Source organism: Microchirus variegatus (assembly GCF_963457635.1).
Source record: "Microchirus variegatus genome assembly, chromosome: 9".
Taxonomy (NCBI): domain Eukaryota; kingdom Metazoa; phylum Chordata; class Actinopteri; order Pleuronectiformes; family Soleidae; genus Microchirus; species Microchirus variegatus.
In genome coordinates this window covers 10,179,981-10,205,442 of record NC_139810.1, presented here as the reverse complement: position 1 = coordinate 10,205,442, position 25,462 = coordinate 10,179,981, and the positions used below count along the sequence as shown (strand labels likewise).

The window sequence follows — 25,462 nt, the reverse complement described above, 5'->3', positions numbered from 1 at the left end:
GGCATCCATATGTGAATTAGTAGAGAGCACAGAGGGGGTGTGTCTGTGTGCAATCTAACAATTATTACACAAAGGAAGAGCTGGCTGTAAAAGGAAACGCTGTTACAAACTTCTCATTAATGATGGGAAACAAAGGAGGGCAACTGTTGTTTTTATTGAGGTTGAGCAAAGATGTTATTTTTATCTCTCGTTTAAAAAGTAATAAGATCAGGGAGTGAGAATCATTGAAGTTACTTGAACGTTCACTTCTGGATACATAATTCAAAATTTACAGGTATAAATGTTTGATTATGTGTTTGCCTTACATAAACATTCCCCAACAGGGCACTGTAAATGAAACAATATCTCTGTCACTGCTCCAATCTGATCTGTATTCCCACTCCTGCTCCGAGGCTCTGTATATGTGTCGCTGGATGTATGTTTGTGTATCAGGCGTTCTCTGCTCATGGTAAATCTGTGCCTCTAGTCTGTCTTCAGGAGCTTGATACTGGGAGATTAAAGAGCTCAACGTGGCAAGTCGTCAGCACGACCAAGTGACACGGATCAAGACGTAGCGCGCCGTCGCTCCTCACCGTATGTCTTCCTCACTGGCAAAGATGACGACTGCCCGCGAGTGCTGCGTTTCCAGCAGTTGTTGGATGGCTTTGTCATAATCCTCCAGCTTGGGGTTGTGTGGAATTTTCAAAGACTGGGCGATGCAGATTCCACCTTTTCATCGGGGGACAAAAAAAAAAGGAAATTATTAGGATTATAGGAGACCCATTCACATACACAAACACATATGTGCGCAGAGCCTGAGGTCGCACATGTAGCTGCTTTTATTTTTTAAATGAATGTGTGGGAATGGAAACATATCTGAACACACAGGCGAGATTGCGATGATGCTGTCATGCTTGGTATACAGTTTAAATGATAGTCTTTGCAGTGTATACATTTGCATTTTGGCAATGATCGGGAAACCGCAGCAGCGTGCAATATAACACTCAAACTGCGCCTCCCGACTGAGCACCGTGCAGCATCATTTCACAGACTGAGAGAGTTATAAACATATCTGCTATAAGAAATCCAATAATCCACATCCAACAGGGACGTAAAGCTACAGATTTCATATTATGGATTTGTGGGAATCCAACAGCGTTCCATTGACTTTTCATTTAAAGTCATTATCAAACATCTCGCGTTGGAACTCAACTAATCAGATAGCCCAGCCAGCAATAACAAACAAGGAGGATATTAATACTGACGATTAATCATTGTCAGACAGGTCACCACTAATGAGTTTTCACAGGACGAAGGGTACTGGCTGCTTCCGTGCGTCGCTAAATAGTCGGCGTATTTAGTGCGAGATATTATTGCTGTTTATTCGAACAGGTCAATAGATAGTGTTGTCTTCAGGTTTATATTCAACAGTCCATTATCAGACGGAGCAATGTTTCAGCCAATTCACAACATAAATAGTAACAACATGTTGGAAAATAAAGATGATTGGAAAATGATTGATGCACTTTCTCATCTTCACTTCCTGGTTTTAACAATTTCCTCAACTAATATTATTGGTTCAGGTATTTATTGTTTATTTATTTCTGCTGGACCCAAGTAACAATCTTCATTCTCCATGTTTTTAACATGACGAATGACAATATGAACATTCACACTATCAAGAACAAAAGTCTGAATTCACCTGACTCAGAAAATATGTTATATGAGATATGTTTTAATTTTATGCATGTGACAATTAATAAATCCAAAGTAAAGTGTGCCGTGTCAAAATATGGTCAAAATATCTTATATTATACTTTTTTGACTGACACATAGTGCAAATTTCATTTGACAAAATATTTTCAAGTTTTATAACAACAAATGATGCACAAAACTGCATCTCTAAAATCTATAAAAAATCAGGGTTTATTAACTAAATATGATATAAAGCTCCTCTCATCTTCACTTTGGCATCCAATAATTTCACCTCTCACCAGTTATGTGTATTGTGTTGGGCTCTGTTTGTGTTTTTATGTTGTTTTTTCATATATATATAGAAATGTTTGCTTTGTTACTGTACAGCACTTTGGTCAACATTGTTGTTGTTAAATGTGCTTTCTCTCAACCGATCCCAGTGGGTTTGTGTCAGAAAGGGCATCCGATGTAAAAAAAAAAATCTCTGCTAAACAATGTGTGTGTGGATCATCATCCACTTTGGTGACCCCTAGATAGAGAGGACTAAATATTAAAAACATAACAAAGGTCATCAAAAAATTTAGTCAAATACATTTTTGACTGGAGCATTTATCAAGTCTCTAAAATATGGCAAATATCGTCTAACTACTATACTCTGGATTACATTTACATGCTCCCGCTTGGACAGATTATTCACCACCATGGCTTAAACTTCCACTGCTATGCTGATGATACCCAGGTCTATCTCAGCACATCTCCATCCTCTCAGCTCCCTTCACAATCTCTTATCAACTATTTACAGGAAGTACAATCTCGGTTGACTTCTAACCTGCTCCAACTAAACAGCCAGAAGACAGAGTTGATGGTGGTCGCTCCAAAGTCACTCCTCCACAAGCTTGGAGCTCTGGTTCTCTCTGTCACTGACATCGCCACTTCACTGTCCACAGAGGCTCATGGATTCAACTCTATCAAATCTATCGCTGAGACCCTCATCCATGTGTTCATTACATCATGCCACGACCATAAATCACCAGTGTCAGAACATGCTAACAAGTGTAGGCTTAGACCAAAACATCATAATGCAGAGTCTGGAGTCAACAGCAAAATCTCTATGCAAACCAATTAAAGTTTTTCCCACTCAGGTTTTTTAAAAGCCTACCCAATAAACTTTCAGTCTGAATTTCCCTGAGTAGACAGAGAAATGGAAAAAATCTGCTAATTGCTGCTCTCCTCAGACTCATTACCTCAATATTAAGAGCTTTGAACTGGCACATCACACATCTCCACTCACAGTTTACTGTGGTAATTCTAAAGGCAGAAGATCAGGCAGAAGAAAACGAGAACTCTTCTTTCACGATTCATTTCCGACTATCAACAGGCGGAAATTAGAGACACCGCGCCCTGATGCGAGGAAACGCTCCACAGCGGCTGCTGTTATGCTTCGTAAAGCGAACTGCACACTAAATGGGGATCCCCGCCACTGTCCGAGCTTCTGCTGAAGGGTTTGTGGCATCCTGTTGAAGTGGAAAAAGGTTTGGGGGTAATTTGTGTAGAGCAGCCGGCACTGTTACGTCTCAGAGGGACAGCACTAGCGCTGAGTTTTAGAAAAGGGATTTCAGTTGATTTCAGCCATAAATCCCACAGTATGACATTGCGCATCCACTGCTTAACATCTGATTCTGGTGCATTAGCAGCAGTTTGTAGCTCCAGGGGGACAACATGCCTGCAGGCAGGTATCACAAACACACAGACTTTCAAATAAATAAATAAATAGCAATAAAATGCAATAATATACAGACAAATTAAAGCTGCAGTAGGTTGACTCACAATAAAAAAAAAACACTTGCAACCAAGTTTTTAATACACACATTTTGGGATCCTGAGCACAGATCATACACAAAAAGAGGACATATACCCAAGATTGCAAAATTTTGGGACGATGTTCATTCAGTTATAGGCAGAATTTCGGGTTATGGTGTATCCAAATCTTGTACATTATTATACCATGGTGTGATTACGGGAAATGTTGTGTTGAAAGATGATAGATACATACTGAAAATTATGTTAGTAGCCTGTAAAAAGGCAATTACAAGAAAATGGTACAGGACAGACCCACCATCACAGGAAGATTGGATGAAAGTTATGGACGAAATACATATTATGGAAGTACTGACTTATAAAATAAGGACTCAAGAGGCTCAATGCTGCCGGAAATGGGAGAAAAAGTGGACATAGCCATCCTGTCTGCAGAATGAAGACAACATGGAGGTAAGAATATACTGAATAGCCACCAGGGGCAATTCTGCTGGTTACAAAAAGAGGTTTAAATTGAGGCCTATGGGATAATGAGCTTCTCACTTGATTTATAACATCAGTAATGATTTTGCTAGGGAGATAACTGTCACCATGTCAATTTTGTAAATTATGTTCCCATTTATTTAGAGGAAAATAGACAATAAAGCATCCCACATGGGAGTGGCAGCGTGATTGACAGCTGGGATCATCAAACAGGTCTGTGAACTTCTGGTTGCAGAACCTCAACATGACACCTGTCTTAAGGCTTCAAAATGTGAGTTCAGATTCTTAGAGGTGATTTCACGACCAGTTGATCCCTGAGAGATGGTCTGGTAAAATGTAATGCTCCACCGTAATGTGTTTATTGATTTTTAAAAAAATAATCTTTTATTTCTTTTTAGTAGACAGTAGGTCTGATTCAGATGAAAAACTAATTGCTATTTGTAGAATTAAATCATCAAATAATGAGCTACCCTCTATTCTAATACAAGGATAAAAAAAAATATATATATCTTCGGAGCTCCCCCTACAGTTTCGGAGTGCATTTTTTTATGACACCACTGGAAACATCCATCCATTGTCCACTGCCTTATCCTCTGTAATAAAACCTGGGCTCTTGCTCATCACATGTACCACAACTCATCACATCTGCCTTCCTGACTCTCATCATGAGATTGTTTGTGGTAGTATTTTGGCTCTACAAGGCAGTTTGTTTTAAGCATTTAACCTTTTTGTCGCCTTTTGCTTAGTTTCCTTGTCCCCTTCCCAAAACTCAGCCACCTATCCCAAACCCACTTCAGCTTTTTCTGCATGACTTCATCCTGTTGAGAATCCCCCAGGGAGCAACCTACATCACTCTCAAGCCTCTGTTGACTCTGTTCACTCCATCACCAGCTTCCTGTCTCTGAGTCTGCTGTGGGTCCTGAGTTTATCTATGAGGAATAAATCCTTTCCTTTCTTTCCCCAAGTACATCGGGGTAATGTGGTAGCCTTCACGTACCAGAAAGAATGTTACAACTGTCCACTCTCTGATTCTTTCTCCTCCTCCTTCTTTGTTGGTTTATGTATCTAATTTATGTTGGCGGAGCCGTGCTTCTGTTTTCGTCTACTGTTTAAAAATATATGTCCATTCAGGCTGCTATCGAAAAACATGTTAGTGCAAGATGGCAGCCTTTGCATGCAAGGTGCTAAAGTACATATCAACTAATTATTCTAAGGCTAGAAGAATCTAATTATTTTTTATCTTAAAGTGATTACCACTTATACAAAGGTACTTCTGGGTAGTAAATTCAATATCTGGCAATGTTCCACATTGGACCTTTAAATATATGAACTGCTTCTCACATACTATGTTTTGCAGAAGAAAATTAAGAAATAAGCCCTTTTCTTCACAGTTAAGTATCAACCCTGGGTCAGATGTACTGTATAATGTACATCATGAGACGGCCTGTGCAATTTGCTAACTGCACTGTTTCAGGCAGCTGTTACCAATACTTGAATAAAAACCTTTCCAGCAAAAGTAAGTTTATGTGTAGATGTTAAGAAGTGCAGCCAGCAGGACTGCCCTCTTAACTGCACCGTGATTGGTCTCTTGTCATGGGTCAGATTTCCCCCGAGGCTGGAAAGTGAGGTGGTTCTATCTCAGATCACTATATACATTATGCTAAAAGGGTATCATGGAATTAATTATCTTGAGTGAACTCAGCCGAATCTGCCAGTGATTGCTTTAACTCTGCAGACACATGGCATGGCGAAAATGTTGTTTTGGCCAACTACAGAATTTTTGAAAAATGGGAACCAATTACAACAAGGGCCTTTCTGCATGGAGTTTGCATGTTCTCCTCGTGTGTGCGTGGGTTTTGTCCGGGTTCTACAGCTTCCTCCCACAGTCCAAAAACATGCAATGTGGGGATTAGGTAAATTGTTCACTCTTAATTGACCCTGGACGTGATAGTGTGAGTGAATGGTTGTTTGTCTCTATGTGTGTCCCTGTGATGGACTTACTAGGGTGTACCCCGCCTGTCGCCCTATGTCAGCTGAGATAGGCACAGCACCCCCCGTGACCTTCAGTTGGAGAATAAAGCGCTATAATGGATGGATGGATGGGAACCAATTACAAACCAATTTTATCAGCGGGTAAAAAAGTTGAGGTGGGCTAATTGTGATGCAGACTTCTAGCAGATTTTGAATACTTTCCAATGTGGCGGACACCGATGAGCGGCTGTCTTTCGATTCAGTTGTTCATTTTAAGCTACTTGCTCCACAAAGCTTCCACGTCATTACTAGACAGCCATCGCTTCTAGAAAAGCCCAAAGAGCAAGTTTGTTGACATGTTTTACATTACTCTGCATATGTCATCCAGATCAATAGCCTGATAGGTTGTAGGTCTATGCAGTCTGGTGTTAGTCAGGTTAGGAATTAATGCAAAGTAGAGCCAAAATATGGACCCGACTTTCTTATCAAAAATCTTATCAAAATTAATTATCTTTGTTATGACAAATGGTTAGGCTGAACTTCATTGTTCACAATGTGGAAAACTGTTTTTGACTCCACACAAAATCATACAAACAACTAAATATAAAAACAAAACAGTAAAAACGAGCGAACGTGTAGGTCAGTAAGAGGCAATGAAATTCAGTTAAACAATTTAATTGCACTTATGCAAAAGATTTCTCTTAGAACTTTCTGTTTTGCCTCCTGACTGTAGCAGCTCAAATTAGATGTGCTGCGGATAAAACAGATCACTTGTTATGTTAAGCGCTTTCTTTGTGATACTCAGCATATACCTAATGATATAACAGTCCAGAATAGAGACGTATAATGGGTCACAACAGTCAATAATACAAAGAGAGACCACACAAGCCACAGATGAAGATAAGAAGCATCTGGAGCAGAGCCCATCTCCACAGAGAGAGAGAGAGAGCGCAGCAGAGCTGAACTTGCTGTGGGCTTAAGACTGTCTTAAAGGCTGCAGACTGGTGGTTGTGCAGTGGAGGCTAAATTATTGAATGCCTGCAGAATGCCTCATCTGTCAGTCAGTCAGATGGTCAGTCTTTTAGTTGAAGCGGCATGAAGAGGCAGGTGGGATGGTGAGTGCTATGCAACTGGTGTGTCGGGTGCTTTCAGGACACTAGTGCTGACGTTTGGTGCCGACTTCACCTGTCACTGGATGGTGAAGTATGTGGACATGACAGAGTCCTGGAATCAGGCTGAAGGTTTAAAGAGGAGCGGTGTGTCTGTCTGAGCTGGAGACGTGTGATGTGGGACAGATAAATGTCAGGCTCCCACAGAGAAGAGTGTTTTATTACAACTTGTTAAAGTCTTCCAAGAAGTGGGATTGTATAGTAACACTGTACAGTGCAGCTGTCACCAACAGTCAGCATGTGAGAAGAATCAAGACAAGTACGTACGTGTTTGCTTAAAGCTGCAGTGTGTAACTTTGTTGTTTCTGCTGTTATGATGCTGCCTCTCTTTGGTCTTTGTGAACAGAAATGGTGTCACATGACAGCACTGTGTAAACGTGTGAAGTCATAACCAGCTTTGTTGTTTTTTATGTCTGACAAATTCTGTGATTATTGGCATTTACAGTGGAATAGTGTCACTGAAAGTTGGTCTTTTAGCAAAATGTCAATGAGTGTAACTCAGACAACAAATGTGTATGTGATGCTCAAGCATGTCTTGAATAAACCTGGTTTAATGGATCTTTTTCACAGCAGATGACTATTGTTCATACTTGAAACACAAAAAATGTACTACATTTATTACATAACTACATACAGATAATTATTTTGACTGTATAGCACTGATAGCAACTAATCTAATGGCTGAAAACCACCTATCAAAATACTATCAAACGTGACTGAGGGAGGGTTTGTGTATACAGCAGCAGCGCAGGGGGATCTACCTTTCATTTGAGCTTCTTCATGTTTTCAACACAAAACCCTCAAATGTTTTAAATCTTTGCTAAAAAAAACAACAACTATTAGCTCTTCATACGTCTATGTATTATTGTTTAATCTTTATCTTTATCTTATCTTATTTTAAAGGGTGCACTTCTTATTGTTCCACCTCTACTTTTAATGTTGTTCACATTGTTGTTACACTGTGTTTTTACTCATTTTATTTGGTGACGTTTACCTTATTGTATTTTATTGCTTCCTTGTAAAGCACTTTGAGGCAACAGGGGTTGTTTTAAAATGAGGTGTATAAATAAATGTGTGCAGCAGCGTCACTCACATCTATACTGAGAAATTAAGAGAGAGTTGTGTGGAGCTGATGAGCTTAATCAGCATCATTGCATGAACTCATCTGACAGATAACTATTTATGTTGAACACTGTAGTGCTGTAATGCTGCCAATGGTCCCTTCAAACCTTTTTTAAAAACTAAAATACACATACAAATACACCATACATATGGTACATATACATCTAAGCCATGCAGGAGTGAAGGATGGATGTATTTGTCTGTCAGGGCTGAGTTTCAGACAAGGGACTATGTTTTCAATGTGCAACTCCTTAACAGATGAGCTAATGGAAATTACATTACATTACACTACCTGCTGTAGTGCTTAATTTTTAAATAAATCTAGTGCAGTGAAGTATGTATTCCTATAGTGGGAGCTGAAGAAGACTTTTAAGTTATGGTAATGCATGATAAAGAACGTAAAGGTTTACATAATACAAACACCGTGCAACCTCACATTAGGCACAACGGACATTTTTTAAATTTTAATTAATGAGGTTGCACAGTGTTTGTATTATTTTAGTGCTACGCTAGCTTACCTTTGGAAACAGGTTCGCCAAGTTAACCGCAAAGTAGTAGCATGCTACCATTTGAAAATGTCTCACCCACCGTGAATCAGTGAAAATTAAAATTCCCCCCAAAATTTTGAAATTCAAGGATAAACACCATCGGGCCATGATGAACCCATATCCAAGGTCTTAGGGCGATCTGACTAGCGGTCAGTGAGCTATGCCCGGCCGTCACAGACAGACAGAGATAGACACACAGACGCAACTTGCTTTATAGATACAGTAGATAGGAATGTCTGTTATATTCCAACCACTGTCAGATTGTCAGATGATTCACACAATAGTGATTACTCCTATCAGCTGCACATGACTGTCTCTTTGTTTCTCAATATGGTTGTGTTGTCTCTTCATGTCTGTGGCGACGTTCATACGCTGCAATTTAACGCCACGACTGAGGGAGGGAAGCACGACAGCTACCTATGCACGAGACACGACTGTGCTATAAAGCTGCAACAGGAGCAAACATGTCCTCCTCACAGCAGCGTCTCAGTCGCTCACTGCAGAAGCTCAGTATTTGTCTGGTTTCTTCTATAGCAGCTTCTTTTGGGGCTGTAGATTCTAAAAGCTGAGAAACCTTCAGAAAATACCTTACAAGTCTCATTCTGTGCAATGCTAGCAGTGTTTTGACAACAGAAATGATAATCTGAAGCTTTAAAATCATATCTTAAAGTTACACTTTCACTACAGCTCAGAAATTGGAAATTTGACGCTGCACTTTTTTTCCGCTGCACCTTACTCAGTTACCAACAATATGATCCTACTACACTCTGCCTTTGCAAAAAGAAGACCAGGGTTTGAACCCTGGTTGGCCTTTCTGCATTTTTTCTTGCATTTTCTCTGGGTTCTCCACTTACTCCCACAGTCCAAAAACATGCAATATGGGTATTAGGTAAATTGTACACTCTAAATTGACCATAGGTGTGAAAGTGAATGATTTTTTTGTCTCTGCAATGTCAGCTGAGGTTGACAAAGCACTGCCCGCGACACTCCTGTGGAGGATAAGGCGGTAGAAAATGGATGGATGGATGATCCAACAACAGTATAAAAACCCATACTTTCTGCTCAACATCGGATCAATGTATCAGAGGCAGATTAATGATCACGCTGGTTAAACTCATCACGTCTTGGATGTTCTCAACTTATCAGTCTGAGTGCAAAAGGTCATGCACTGCATTAACCATGTCAATTATTCATCTGCAGCACCCTCGATTCTGAAAATACTCCTCGGGGCAAGGAATCCAGGATTGCCATTTAGCTTAGAGAAATACAAATCCCTTCAAATGTGAAGCTCTGGATTCAAATGGTTTCAACTACACCCTCGTAACTCCATCCTCCAGGGGAGCCACGGTGCAGCAATTATATTTATCACCTTGACAGTCAAAAGGCAGAGCTTCTCCCTCCAGTTTTCCCCCGCATCAACACGTGGGAGCTCATCAAAATGGGTTGACATGCAGCTGACATTCATATGCGGCATCTGTGCGAACCTTCAATACTCTGCTGTTCAGGGACTCGGTAATGTCCACGGGTCAAGTAATGGTCTATTTTACGCTGTTTGCAGATGCATCAGGTTCTTCCCCCCAGTCCATTCCTGCTGTGAAATGTAAGTGCTACACTTTACTGGCAGATTTGTTTTCTCCCCTCTCACGGCTCAAATTTGATCTAAGAAAGCATCATGTTGGCAACTTGCTGCAATCAATTCCGCGGGGATATTATGTCGGGAGGTTTTTTTCCTCAAATGCAAGTCTTTTGATTAAATGGGAACACTGAACTCAATCGCCGTGGCTCCGGTCCATACAAAGACTCAGAAAAATACAAACAAGATTCATCTCTGCCAGCTTCACCTGCAGTCAGGATGAAGGTGCACACTGAAGCAGTGTCTAAACAGCGGAGAGAGAGTGGAGAAAAAAAACAAAAAGACTAGAGAAAACAGAAGAGATCAATAAAAGCTGACCATCACTCCAGTCTCAGCTTGGGGTAATGGCCAGCCATATTGCATTAGTCTGCGAGATGGATCTCCTTGAAGTGGTGAAGCGAGAATCCTACTAATGCATCTGACATTTCACTGCAACCAAACAGTGCAGCCACAAAAACCGTCTCAAGGTCCCATTGATCAACTCGTATGGGAAGCTGCAACAACATCCATCCAACAGCGTTGTTGCTGCTGGCGATCTGCAGTTTAGCAATTCCTCAAAAAAGAAACGATGCATGTTTAATGCGTTCGTGCGCAACACCGTTTTTTCGAAGATATTCTCTTTCCATATTCACCGAGATGTTTGCTCCCTCACTTCAATCCTTTTCACTCCGTTCTGCTGCATAACCGCTGCCTTTGAGTGAATCCTGTGAATGTATAGACGCGGTATTACATAATTAATGTGTTTATTACTGATAAGATGCCTTGGGTGCGGGAAGCTTTCCTTTAGAGGATATAATTCTTATTTGTATATGAATACATAATATTGCAAAGTGGCTGCATAGCTCAGAAGCAACAGGATGAGTCAACAACAACAACAACAACAGAGGCTTAGGATTCCATTCCCCTTGTGCAGCAATTCATGAATCATTATGTTTTCTGCAAAAAAAGGAAAGAAAGAAAATGTATTTGAAAAAAACAGCTGGAGGAAAGTGCATTTATCAGGATATAAAATGAAATGAAACTTCAAAATGAGCCTTAAAGCAGGTTTTCCCCCTATTTGTTCCAACACTGGCTCAATTTTGTCTGCGTGTTTGTGTCTCTCTCATTCTCTTGATGCAAATTACGTCGCCACAAACAGCTTCTTAAAGTTTTAATGAGTGATCACAGTGGACGTGAATGCACACAGATAAAATATTCATGCTTGTTGGACTTCTGATCAGTGCCGGTGGGATATCATTAGCTTTCCCCCATTTTAGAGGTTTCCGCACATTAGTCTATTAGAAGAGACAGAGATCACTCCCAGCAGACTTATAGGAAATGGATAGGGATCAGCGGAGATGTAGGTGAGAAGCAGATGCATCGTACTTGTTGCATGGAAGTGCGATTATGAATAAGGGAGAGTCATTTCCCAAGCCCCGACCAATAATGCTTCTTTTAAAAACCCCAGCAATGGAATTAGAATTTGAACACATAACCTATTCATTGCCTTTCTGCTTTAAAAAGCCCTGCAGGTTTATAGTCTTACTCTGACTTGAGTCACGACTTCCCTGTCTTTGAGTCTGAGTCACCGGAGAGGAGTTCTAGTCAGGTCCCCATTACCTGAGTCCACGTCATCAAGGTTGAGTCACAGTCCAGATAAGTTTCAGTGCCCTGATATATAACTGATAATTATATTATTATACATCGTAAGCTGCTGCTTTGCACTTCCAATTTGTGTCCGTACTGTTCAAGCTACACCTGGAAATAAACTCAGTTGTGATTAAAAAAGGTTTTGTAATAAACATTAATAAAATGATCACTTTTCCAAAAATAATTATTTACTGTTTAGCTGGAATTTAATGTGAACTATGTGTTTGCAAAGTAGGACGAGGCAATATATAATATAAAGTATATGCAACATAATTTTCTTCACTATCAATTCAGAAATGTTCTATAAGTATATCAGTTGTATGTATTGCCACATATACAGTATGTGACAGAAAAGACAGGAGTGGTTTCTTCAACTTTCTCTCAATAGCAAAAAATAAGATCAATCATGAAATATCTGATATTTATCATGACAATTATTTACCAAAAACAAAGTGAGTGATTGGGTAACCCAAATCATAACCCAACTGGTTTCCATGAACTAGCCTCGGACCCGAAGGAAAAATTGTTTTACACTACTTAAAGGTGCCATATGTAAGAATGTGGCCACAAACAGTTACTACATTCAAATTCAAAATACCGAGGTCTTTTAGGTTTCGTTTTCTGACGTAACTGGCAACCTGTAGTTGCTCGGCAGCTGAGACTGTACTGACTGCAATGATTGGTAGACCGCAGTAGGTGGCGCCACATGTCAAAACATGATTTCAAAACATAAACATGATTTGCAGTCTGCAAAAGATTTTTTTTAATGCAAATATTCTGGCTGTACTGTTGTTGTTGGTGAGTTCAGTTTGTTATATGAACATTATTACTTAGTCTCTGTGACATATTAGGAGGTTATTATGGCCAGTTGCTTTAGATGTATTACATAATGCACCTTTAACAAAAAGCTCACCCAAAATGACATTTGCCTACTTACATCTATGATATCTTGAGAACATCTTTGCCCCAGCCTTTTACAGGTGGACGTTTGTGAGTTGCTCTATCTCCTGCACCAAAGTCCAAAGAGAAAGAGGGTTTTTTTAACGCCTGGTGACACAGAAGCTACTGGTAAGTTTTTGTTACTGAGGTCCATCCATCCATCCATCCATTTTCTACTGCTTTATTTTTATTTTTTATTTTATTTTACGTTTATTTGACAGGGACAATGCACAATATATAATTGGGCCAGATTATAGCCAAATGGCTAATTTACATCTACTGTCCCTGGACAGGAGTTGATGTTATAAATCAATTTAAAAGACAACATGTAATGAGTTGGGACAATGACCCAAACACACATCACAGTGATACAGAGTAATAATCCTCCACAGGAGGGTCGCGGGGGTTGCCGTGCCAATCTCAGCTGACATAGGGCGATAGGCGGGGACAGTCCATCGAAGGGACACACATATAGAGACAAACATTGATTCACTTTCACACCTACGGTCAATATAGAGTGTTCAATTTACGTAATGGTCATATTGCACAGGGAGAACATGCAAACTCCATGTTCAATCCTGGGCTCAAACTCAGGTCCTCTTGCTGCAAAGGCAAGAGCACTAACTACTACGTCAACCGTGTTACCAACCACCAACCTGATGACGGCAACAGTGGATCAACAACAGCTGTGTGCTGAGATGTACAAATTGCTGATTTTCTCAATGGGCTTTGGTGCGGAAAGTGAGCAGTTTACAAAATGTTGAAACAAACGTTTCCATCTGGACAAAGTCTGAGCTTGAGTGAGAGACAAAGCTGGGAACATATTGTTACGACGTCATAGACTGGACTGGCTAGACGTGGTAATGATACATGATATGATAGCAATATGACCTTTTACAAAAAAGAAAAAGTCCACATTCTTGAGTGCTGTCAATGTTTGAGTCATTGGTAAAGTAGTAGATTCAAGAGTCCTGGACTGGAGTATAACAACACTGCCAACACGATTGTTGAAATGTATCCTCCTACGTAAGTGACTGCTGGTTCCACATGTACCACCACATGTCAACAGCTGCATTCATGTGGAAAACGCAGGTGAGTCAAGCATGATGTGCACAATGTTCAGCCCAGTCACTGGCAAAAAGCACAGCATTCTTGGCTGCATGTGAATCACTGCGGTGCTGTAAGTACCCTTCAAACTCCCGATAACCTCTGCAAATCCAAACATAAACATAATAATTTCACTGTTAAGCCTGGACAAAGATCATTGCCACATTAAACCAACAACACCATTAATGCTGCATTACAGGACAAACTAGACTGATTCTAATAGCTTGCATTATGGACCATTCAGTGGCAGCACTCTCCCTCGCTCTCTGTTTAATCATATGATTTCTTAGAGGAATGTATGGGGACGTCCACCGCAGAGGCCAGGCTTTGTTTCAGAAAGACTAAGTATCTGAGAATGCATATCCCTGCACTTCTTATAAACACAACCAGAACAGAGCAGTTTGAACTGCCTAACCATCATTAACACCCTCAGAGCCCTGCATTCTCACTAGCAAGCACAAAAAAATTAAGCTTTGTTGAAGCTGAATGTAAAACAAAACTCTCCCACATGACCAGTTGCCAGGCCGTTCTCTTTTTTCCACTCAGTTGGCCAAAGAGACTGCGGTAGAACATTCTCAGACAGTCCATCTTCAACTAGATTTTGCAGTAAAGCAAAAAAAAAAAATCTAAAACCGTTATGTTTAAAAAAAGAAGAAGGAGAAGAAAAAAACACACAGTGGCATGGATACAGACAAGGCTCATTATTGTTGTGTGGCATCTCAGCTACAAGCTGCTTCTCTGTCTCCGTTTCCAGTAACACTCCACAACTCACTGGGGACAAGAAAGGCACAAGCTACCAAACAGATCCAATATTTCAAACACCGACAACAGGCTTTGCGGTAAACTGCGGGAAATGGAAACCTTCTCCAAAAAGTGATATTGTACATACAGTTTTATACAGTGTCCATTAGGTGGCATCTTTCCTTACCTGCTTCTTTGGAGAGTTGCGTAAATGCCTCGATCCCCTTTTCCCCGTAGCTGCCCTCTGAGGCGATGGTGGATACGTACGACCAACCCATCGCTCGGATAATGTCCACCATAGCCTGGGCCTGGAAGGAGTCCGGAGGAACCACCCGCGAGAAGAAGTCATAGCGTCGGTCATCGCTCAACTCTGGAGCTGTTGAAGCGTAGCTGACCTGCGGGATCTAAAGGAGAGTTTGGAGAGAGAGGAAGATAACCTTTACTTCAGCATCAGGTCTGGCTGCTGTGGTGACTTTTCTGATTTGTAATTTAACAGCTTCAGGAGATTGGGGGCTGTCTCTACCGTAGCGGAAAAACCAGCCTTGCAAGATTAGGACAGCTGACCTGGATTCCACAGAATCTCGCAAGAAACACAAATTGCTTCACGGCATTAACACCTAACCAGGTACCACTATAAGATCGCGGCAGTGATAGGTGTTCATCATGGCAGAGCAGGTGAAAAAGAAGCAGAGAAAACCGTTGTTGGAGGAAGAGAGGAAGACAAAACAACTTTTTTTTGAATGGCAACGGAAAACGGATTCCAACCAGCACGGCTCCACGGCTTGTGATCGTGGAGTTTCTATGACAGTAAAGATAAAGTGGTAAAAAATGGATGGATGCATGTTTAAGAGAGGTGTCGAGAGAAAAAGGCGAAAGTGAAAGGGAACGATAACTTTAAGTTGGACTGAGTAATGAGGTCACAAAATATTACTTTAGGAATGTTATAATAAAGCTTTGATTTTGTAAAACATCACATGTTAAGATTTAACTCTTCTGAAATTATAAATTATGAAAAATAAAACTGGATGTTTTCAGTGCTAATTTGTGTAGATTAATAGATGTTTTATGATACATTTACAATGTTCTTAACTGTGGCGAATGTATGGCATTAAATGGTCACACATTTTTAATTATTTAAATCTGCCGTTATAGCCTGTGGCTTAATGTAACAAAATTTAAAGGTCTATGTTGTATATAATTTTTATTTGAGATTTAACTTTAAAAAAGCATGTATAGTATTCAATTATTATATTGATATATATATCTCAAATTATAGTATATACAGTATTGTTACACAGCTATTAAGGTGTCATTCTATAAATAAAGCATTGCTACCGGTTACTTACAGGTAAATTATTATTATATGTTAGCTTTTTGCACCTGTTTTGTCGATAATGAACTGTAAAATATTGATCAGACTCTGTATTTGTAGCACATACAGTGTAGTATGAGCTTGTCAGGTGTTTTAATTACTGTTGTGCACATTATTTAGTTGATTGCAGATATATTTCTCTGCTTTTGCATCATAAATGTTATTCTTGTGAACGATGCATCAAAACAGGCACTTTTTACTTTGAAGTTCAATGAAATATCATCATGAATATATTTATTGCGTCATCATTTTAAGCTCATATTGTCCACCCACTATTGAACAGTTGCTGTTTTTTTCCCCCACTTGTTTTCTCTAGTCCGGCCCCATCTTGACCAGACTAGACTCTCGTTGGGTCATTTGAGTCAGATTTATACACAATATACTGCAAAATGAAAAGTCATCCCTTTCAACCACAATTCAAGGTTTCACTGTCATTGAAACAGCTCAGTTATAATCACATGGTACTTTGTTCATCAGGTTAGCTTTGATTTATTTTACTTTCCGTCCACTTACTGTCCTCGGCGTTGGATTCCATCTCAAAGTCCTTCTAACAATGAAAGATTTGTCATGTCGTGCCGCTGTGGGACACTGTGGACATTGAGGATTTTCTTGTTGAAAGTTTGGATTGTACTTTTGGGTTTATATTCCACTTTTGATATTTGTCTTACTTTTCTCACAGTTTCTATGTGTCCTGTCTTTTTTTAAAGTTATGTCTTCTCATCTTCTCCTTGTGTCTTCTACTGGCTTCACTTTGTAGTGGTCTCTCCCTGATTAATTACACCTGCGTCTCATCTGATTCACCTGTGTCTCATTATCTCCACTAACTAAAGTATAAAATCTGTTTCTTACTCATTTGAAGCAGCCAGAATTATCTCTAATGCAAGTTCCCTTTGTTTTTGTTTGACATTGTTAGCTATTTAACTTCTCCTTCAGCCAAGCACTAAATCGTTTCTATTTTTGAAGTACAGTGATTGATCATTTAGATTTTTTTATGAATACTTTACCTCCTTTGAGTTCCTGCATTTGTAGACGAAGTTTCAATGTGACTGAAAAAATGTTCATATATTCAAATTAGCAAGTAAATAGAATAAATATTGAATGAAGGGATTTTGGTATTTTTAACCATTTGTACACTAGATCTCCTTCTTAAAGAGAGCAGTATAATACATATGATGAATAAAAAAAAAAGCAATGTATTATAGAACAATTGCCACATTTTGGGGGCATTTTAACATTTGAGAGACAGTAAGCATGAAAGCTGTACACGGGAAATCTTTCTGTTGTAATTCCTGTTTGTGAGATGTATATGTCTCTCTACTCTTTGTAAATCTGATGTTTTTATAATCTGTAATCTTGTGTTTGATTCTGTACATATGACTCTTACAGCAGCATGTCTGTCCATCCTGGAAGAGGGACGAGGACAGACGACGTCACCTGCTGTACAGACTGTAAAGCACTTCAAGGCGAAACTGTGTTTGATGTTTGGCGATATCAATAAAAGTGACTTGACTTGAATTTAAAGGGGAGAATCGATCCTTTGCCGCTGCAGAAGGCCTGAGCTGTACCCTGTATTCATACATATGTATGCATTGCCCCTACACACCTGTCTGTGAGAGGGCCTGACTCTTGGTGCTCAAGGCAAATACTGGAGGTTACTGATGGTAATAATAACACGTTTTATTTGAGGTGCTGTTTAAAGCACACTCAAGGTCACCTTAATGACAGAGTTTTAAGAAATATGAAGAATAACAGTAAACAACAACAATAAAGACAAGTTAATGCATAAAACCATACAGAGGGGTTTTAAAGACGGTTTGCATAAACCAAATCAAAGTGAATATGCTAGTGTGAACAGATGTGTTTTTAGACGGGATGTGAAGATGGAAAGAGATTCAGAGGTGTGGGGCAGAGTGGACCTGGACCCCATGTTAGACATTGCAGTGGATAGAGGAAGAAGACCTAAGAGTATACATGGGTGTGTTCATGGGGGCCAAGGTTATGGATGGCCTTGAATGGTGACTCGGTGTCCACCATTGTTGGATTTAGGGCTGCAACAACTAAATGATTCAATCGATTATTAAAATGGTTGGCAACTAAATTAATAATTGATTAGTTGGGTCTATGTTATACAGTTGCTACCCCCTAATGAGAGGAAGTAAGCCAACCAAAGCCATGGCAGCAAGCACCATCAAGCTGGTCGACCGCTGTAAAAAAAAGAAGAAGAAGAAGAAGTAGAAGCAGAGAACAACATTAGCAGAGAGAAAAATGTATTGGAGCACTTAACATTAACGCCTTCAAAGAACAGCGTTTCTAATCTGGGTGAAGGAGATTGATGCTAATTTATCACTTATCCATCAACAAAACTGGAGAAAACAGAGAGTATTTCTGTTCATTAAGTTTTCTTTTAAATTGGCCTGAAATTGTGCGTTTGTCCATTAAAACGGACACAAAAAAAGTAGATACATTTCCTTTTTATCGGTTTTATATTAGAATAATCTAAAAAATAATAGACAGATTGCTCGATTATTAAAATGAACATTAGTTGCAGTGCAAGTTGGATTCACTCTGTCTGACAAAAACCACCAGCAAGACTGTCAAGCGTGTGAACTCCTTGAGCTAAAACACATAAAATTGATCGGATTGGCAAGCATCTGTCCTGGAGTATTTGCATAATGTGATTTGATTGGCAAAACAACAGAATCACAATGCGGTTATACGGCGTTCAACAGTCAATGATGTCCCATTCAGAGTGAATGAGCAGCGACTCAGTTGATGCACTATAGCACCAGTGCTTCCAGGTGAACTGTCTGCTCCCGTGACATACTGCTATCTAATGGAAGAGTGCACATGTGGATAATTAAGAGGCAGTTCACGTGCAGCAGCAGGGTCGTGGGAACAAATACTTTTTTATTTCCAGTGGAGACGAGCACAATCAAGAGGGACACTTTTGTGTCAAACTGAGATGAAAAATCCAAATGCAGCGTCTTTTGACACTCCAAAAGAAGTAGGTCAGACGGGTCTTTGTCCACTCTGAAATAAGCTTTGAACCTCCATCATCCAGACAAAGCCTGGGAATCAGGGTTGGTGAAGTATAGACACGGCAAGTTCTCTTTTTTTTCTTTGTCTGTTTTCCTACACTGGCACCACGCAGCATCACGCTGCTCTGAGGAAAATACAGTTACTGTTTTTATTTATTGTTTAATGTGTTAATTCATTCAGTGACTTGGCAGCTATTAGAGTCAGCTGAGCAGATCCCAGGTTTTTGTTGCTTATTAATGATGGACGTGACACTGAAGTGCAGCCTCACAAGTGCCTTTGATTAAAAACACCCATTTTTTTCCATCCAGTTTCCACCACATTTTCCCCCTGAGAGTATCTCATAAAGATAGTCTGCAGGTTATTTCAATTAAGTTCTGGAGGAAGGTGCGAGACAGTCACCTTTTCAAAAGGCTAAGGAAACGTATTAATAGTCTGCGGGTGTATTTACCCTTAAGTACGTTTTAAATTGCTCAGATTTTAGTCATGCTAGAAGAGTGGATCTATAAAGAGAGAAATATTGATCTGTCAGTCTCAAATGCTGCAGCAGATACTGGATAGATTGTCGTGAACTTCAGTAAACCACTGTAAGTCCACTTCAGGTAAGTGCAATCACTTTTGTGATCCCTTCACTTTTCTTTTGGTGTATACTTTGTCACATACTTGTGGTAAGTCAGTTTTACACACAAGTATGATCAATTTTAGCTAAAATCAACTCTGTGCCAAATAGAGCTGTAACGATACACAAACTCAAGATTCGATTTGTATCACGATTTTTGACCCATGATTCGATACATTCCACAATTTTTTTTAAACATTTTTTAAACAACATTTACTTATATAACAACTTAATGTAACATTTAATAACAAATATTTTGGAACACTGTGAACAGATTTGAACATAAATATATAAATAACCAAAGATTTCTCTCTTTTCTGTCACAAAACAATACTGTTGAAAAATACAAAGTAAATGATCAATCAGACTGGGATCAGTGAAGAAGAGATTAACGCGATTAAAAAACATAACGCGTTAATGATGACTGTAATTAATTATTCACAATTAACGCGATAATTTGACACCACTAATAAAAATAAGTTTGGTAGCGCTAACAGCTCATCATGTGGCTGACTGGAAAATAACTGGGAGTTAGAAAGGGCGTTTCGCGATTCTGTTTCTCATGCCACGAGACAGGTTTGTGGCTCTGAGTATCGTGATTTGGATTTAGATACGCATATCGTTACAGCCCAAGTGCCAAAGCCTGACAGAGCCTGTGCTGGGGCTACAGACTGCTGCATTCATGACTGCTCAATACATGTCTGCATGAGTGGAAAATGTCTCAACTTTATTGAAAAATCAGCACTTCACCAATCAGTTTCACATACAGTACGGCAAAAGAAAAGGCAGTGGGGAAAGACAAATAAGAAGAACAGGAGTCACTGGTAAATTCAGAGTCCAGTTAGACACTGAACAGAGTCAGTCACACATTACCGGAGACACAGCCGTTGGCTAACTGGCTAACTGGCTGGCTAACTAACTACGGACTAACTTATGTACAGTTAGTGCAGTACATCAGCCGCTTGGGGCTATTTGGTCACATTTGACAAAAGTGATGCAATGTGAAGGTTCTGTCTGAGCAAACTTTCAGTCTCGCAACCACAGGAAAGTAGACGAAAATGTGATGTATGTCAAAATTAATATTTTCGACATGGGCCTGGGTTCCGTAATCGAAATCCTTAAAAAAAAAAAAAATTGGCATCACAAACGCTGCCGCTGTATTTCAGTCCAGTGACTGTGTCAAACGGAGTCTGTGCTCCAGTCATGGAGGAAATACTGAACAATTAGTTTTAATGAACTGATTCTAATGATTCAGTTACACTGAAAACAACTGCTTTACAAGTCACTCGTTTCATGCACAGTTTCATGCAGCCGTGCAGTGATGACTCCACCCACGTTGAGTAGGTACTTTTGTAGTGGAAACACATCCTAAACCTTGCCATGTCGAGGCGAGCTGGGACCACAGTGGAAAAACAGTCATGAATGAGTTGAACAGCCATGTTGTTTGAGAAGAAGACTCCACTGCTGAGACTCTTTGTGTACAATTCTTTGTGTTTTCAGTCCTACTCTAACCTGTTTGCAGCTGTATCACGTTACAAAGACAATAATATTGCTGTTGTGCAAAGAGGGAATGTTGTCTGGGGACGTGAGATTTAAACACCTCCACACAGAACACACAGAGAGAGTCCTGTGGAGCTGACAGACTTTATCAACATTGTGTGAACTCATTTGACAATGGTTTGAATGTAACAAATTTGTTTGCATTTAGACGACACACTTTAAAGGATCTGTGAATGAGTTTTTGAATCACATATGGTGGCAGGTCTGGAATACAACTGCCTACCTCCTGTTAGAACAGGTAAAGGTGCACAAGCGGGTATATCGCATCACTTTCTCTTGGAGCCAGTGCAGGCGTTCATCAAACAGCCTGATCTGAGCTCTGCATGAACGCCAGACGTTTCTGTTCGAGTGATCAAAAGCAGGCAGACACTAGGGAAACACAGGAATGAGGACACAGCGGCTCACTGATGGGACTGCTTCAACTCACAGAGTGTGAGTTATAGCTTTGACCCACAACTCAAAGGGGGTCAACTGCACAAAGCTGACAAATTAAGTACCAAAGAAAGAAGGTTGAGCTCAAGAAGACTCAATTTGTTTTTACCTCAATGAAAAAAACACACCTACTACTATTTCAGTGATACAATGATATGAATTGTTGTTGACCATAGGGAATTATACACACATAACCTTTCTCTACTGAAGTGGAACAGCCTGACAGAATAATATAAAGTGCATGATGAGGTAGAGCCCACACATACTATTTAAGATATTTAATAAAATGCTCATTTGGTCAAGCCTATGTAGGAAAAAATTATATACAGTACTGAAAACAAGGATAGCAAATCTCAGGAGCAACGTCACACCAAGAAGAGGAGGTGATGTAAATATTCTGATGTTAGTGCTCATGTGGATCTGTGCCACAGGTGCACCCACGGTAATTTTCCATGGGAATAATGCACAACTCCTTATATGGACATCCTGGAAGTGTGTGTTTATAGGTCACATATTCAGGTCGTTTTTTCATCTTCTCTAGTGTTGTTGAGTCAAATTATGACTCAACAACACTATCTATTTCAGTAGTGATAATAATTGTGCAGAAGTCACAAAATTAGATCGTTTTTATATAATTTTTGTTCATAAAAACGAGCCAACTGTGAAGTCTTCCCCCAAAATTTCCAAATTAAATTTTGTCTACTTTTTGCTCAGGTGTGTTTATTACAGTTGGTGAAATAGAAGACACCCTATAGTGCACATTCTTATACCCTCTGTTTATATGGAAAAAGGCAGCTGAAATGCTCTGTGTTCTAAGGGTTAATATAGAATTTCCATATTTCACTCGTCAGGATGTAGGCCCAAAAAAGTCTGAATCAACACTAAAATATGAATAAAACTCTTCACAGACATTGTAAAAAACTTTACTTTTACAACAAAGGTAGAATTGTTGCTTTGATGTCTTTGATCTATTGTCTGATGATTCTGTGTATAATTTTAATAACAACATGGCTCCCACTGGAACCAAATGCACAAAGAGAGAGAGGGGGTCATGCATTTGAAGGCTATACCAGTGTTTCTCAGCCCTGGTCCTCAGGGAGCCACTGTCCTGCATGTTTTAGATGTTTCCCCTGCTCCAGCACACCTGATTCAAATGGCCATCAAGCTCTGCAGAAGCGTGATAATGACCCATTTATTTGAATCAGGCAAGGAAACCTCTAAAACATGTAGAACAGTGGGTCCCCAGGACCGGGGCTGAGGGACACTGGGCTATATTCAGTATGTCATGGCTGTCTCAGCAACAAAAAATGACATTAAATATGGAGGACAACGATATTAAGGAGCAACACTGTTCCTGTAAAGCTGGGCAGATCTATGTTCAATACACAGTTATTAAAAAGCAAATTCAGATGACCGATATAACGTTATAATTTGCGGAAAGTTAACCAGTGTTAGTTATATATAGGTTTCTGTAGCCGCCATGTCGGAGCAGACAAAGAAACAAAAGCAGATATTACATTCCAATCTGTATCACTGTTACTTTTAAACCAGTATGACCTAATCGTCCACTGGAGAAAACCATACATTGATTTAATATTGGAGTCATTGAGTACTGTAATGGATTCAGGGGTGGGTCTTAAAAAATGTTGTTTCACTTTACGTGCATATTCTTATATATGAGATATATGTAGGATATGCCAGGATATTCCATTGGAATATAAAGCTGCACACAGGTTGTTTCTCTGGACTCTTGGAAGGTGACAATGGGTTGCAAATATGTTCTAAAATCAAATATCTATATTGTTTATGATCTGTATTACATATTATCTTGAAATACAATTATTATCTTGAATTTCAGATAATACACGTTTTATTTCTTTTATTATTTCTAATTTTGGTGATTCCATGTATTATTATTATTTTATAAATATATTATAATATATGATGATTATGAATGCAACAGCCTTTAAAACTATGAAAAGTCATCACAGATACCATAAATATATACATCATAATTATAATATACAGTATAATATAAACAGTGTTGGGGGTAACGAGTTACAAATTAACGGATTACGGTAACGATATTACTTTTTTGGGTAACAAACTAAAGTAACGCATTACACTAAAGATATCGGTAACGCGCTTTTCTGCATTACCCGTGCCTGTGTGTAAAGTTCTGATCCGTTTAAAGCTCACATAGAGTGGTCCTGTTGCACATAATGTTAGTTATGGAGGTCTACTTACATACATTAACTTGTTTTTAGGGTCAAAAACCTCCTAGTTGCTGTAAACGAGCCAATAGAAATCTGTCCTTATTGAAGCTCTCGTCAGCCACGCTGTTTCAGACAAAAATCTCACCCCGAGAAGACAGACTGTGTTGTGATTGGCCATCCAGCGTAGAGCCTTCACAACTGTCTTGTGATTGGCCAATACCTGGAAGTGACATTTTCAGCACACCCGCTCTCAGAAGAGCAGCTCCCCCCTCTGGAACGGTGGATGCACTGCTACTCATTATCAAAACATTGTTTTCACAATGTTTAAAAATAGCTTCTTCACGACTCCCCGCCGCAGTCTCTTTTATGACTTTGACCCGGAGTCAGAAGACACTGTCGCTCGTGAAACACCTCCACAACGGACGTTATTCTTCTTCTGCGGTTCAATGTATGCAACCGGATGTGCCCGGACTAGTGCCCGGAGCAGGACGATCTGCTGTTCAGGAGAACCGCTGTTTACGTAACCGGACCGGGTTTTTTCAGAGCAAAAACTGCGGCCAGGGGGCAGCGGTGGCTCAGTTGGGAGAGCACCTGCCCCATATGCTGAGGCTGTAGTCCTCGCTGCAGGCGACCCTGGTTTGAATCCAGCACCTAGCAGTCTATCCTGCGTGTCATTCCCCATCTCTCTGCCTCCCGTTTCCTGTCTCTCTATACTATGCTATCATTAAAGGCAAAAAGGCCCAAAATATACATAAAAAAAAAAAAAAAAAACTGCGGCCAGCACACGCCTGTCTATACCCGCTTAGAGTCTGTCCAAGATCAGTTTGGAACACCAAAAAAACGGTTCCAACAAGATGTAAGTACACTGTGGATCATCACCTATTAAATGCTGGAAAGTCTCTGGAAAGTCTCTGGAAAAACTTGGTTGCAAACAGCACAGATTATGAACTCCCCGCGACAGAACTCTCTTCTCTCTCTCTTTGACCAGTTAGCTAAAGAGATCAGCTCATCTGATGCATCTGTTATTCCATTAATTATAGCGCTAAAGCGTCTTCTACACAAAGATTGAGACCATGGAGTGAAAACAATGAAAAGTGCGCTCTTGAGAATCTGTCAACACGTTTTACTAAAATCTACTTTGATCCCCTGTATTTCATCGCGACTGAACTCGATCCTCGTCATAAAAATCATTATGTGTGTGGATATATATATATGGATGTGGGGATAAAACTGCGCATAGAGAAATGATCCAGTCTGTGTTGGAACATATGGTTTTACATGCCATTATGTATACATTATACAATCATACAAACACTATGTGGGCAGGCAAAGTGATGCTTGTCCACATATCTACACGGTAAATTAAGAAACAGGAAAGTAAAGTAATAAGTAGTGA

The 25,462-nt window shown here is 39.7% G+C and overlaps 1 protein-coding gene across 1 annotated transcript in view; it reads right to left on the bottom strand.

The window, feature by feature from the left end:
* LOC310931526 (metabotropic glutamate receptor 7-like) overlaps positions 1 to 25,462 on the bottom strand; it is a gene marked incomplete at its 3' end in the record, with an annotated part of 146,270 nt that overhangs the window by 66,993 nt on the left and 53,815 nt on the right. Inside the window, exons 2-3 of the mRNA XM_083894700.1 lie at positions 15,019 to 15,235; positions 573 to 708 (exon numbers count right to left, since the gene is read on the bottom strand). Coding sequence (XP_083750826.1) covers positions 573 to 708; positions 15,019 to 15,235 — 353 coding nt within the window. The remainder of the gene's footprint in view (positions 1 to 572; positions 709 to 15,018; positions 15,236 to 25,462) is intronic.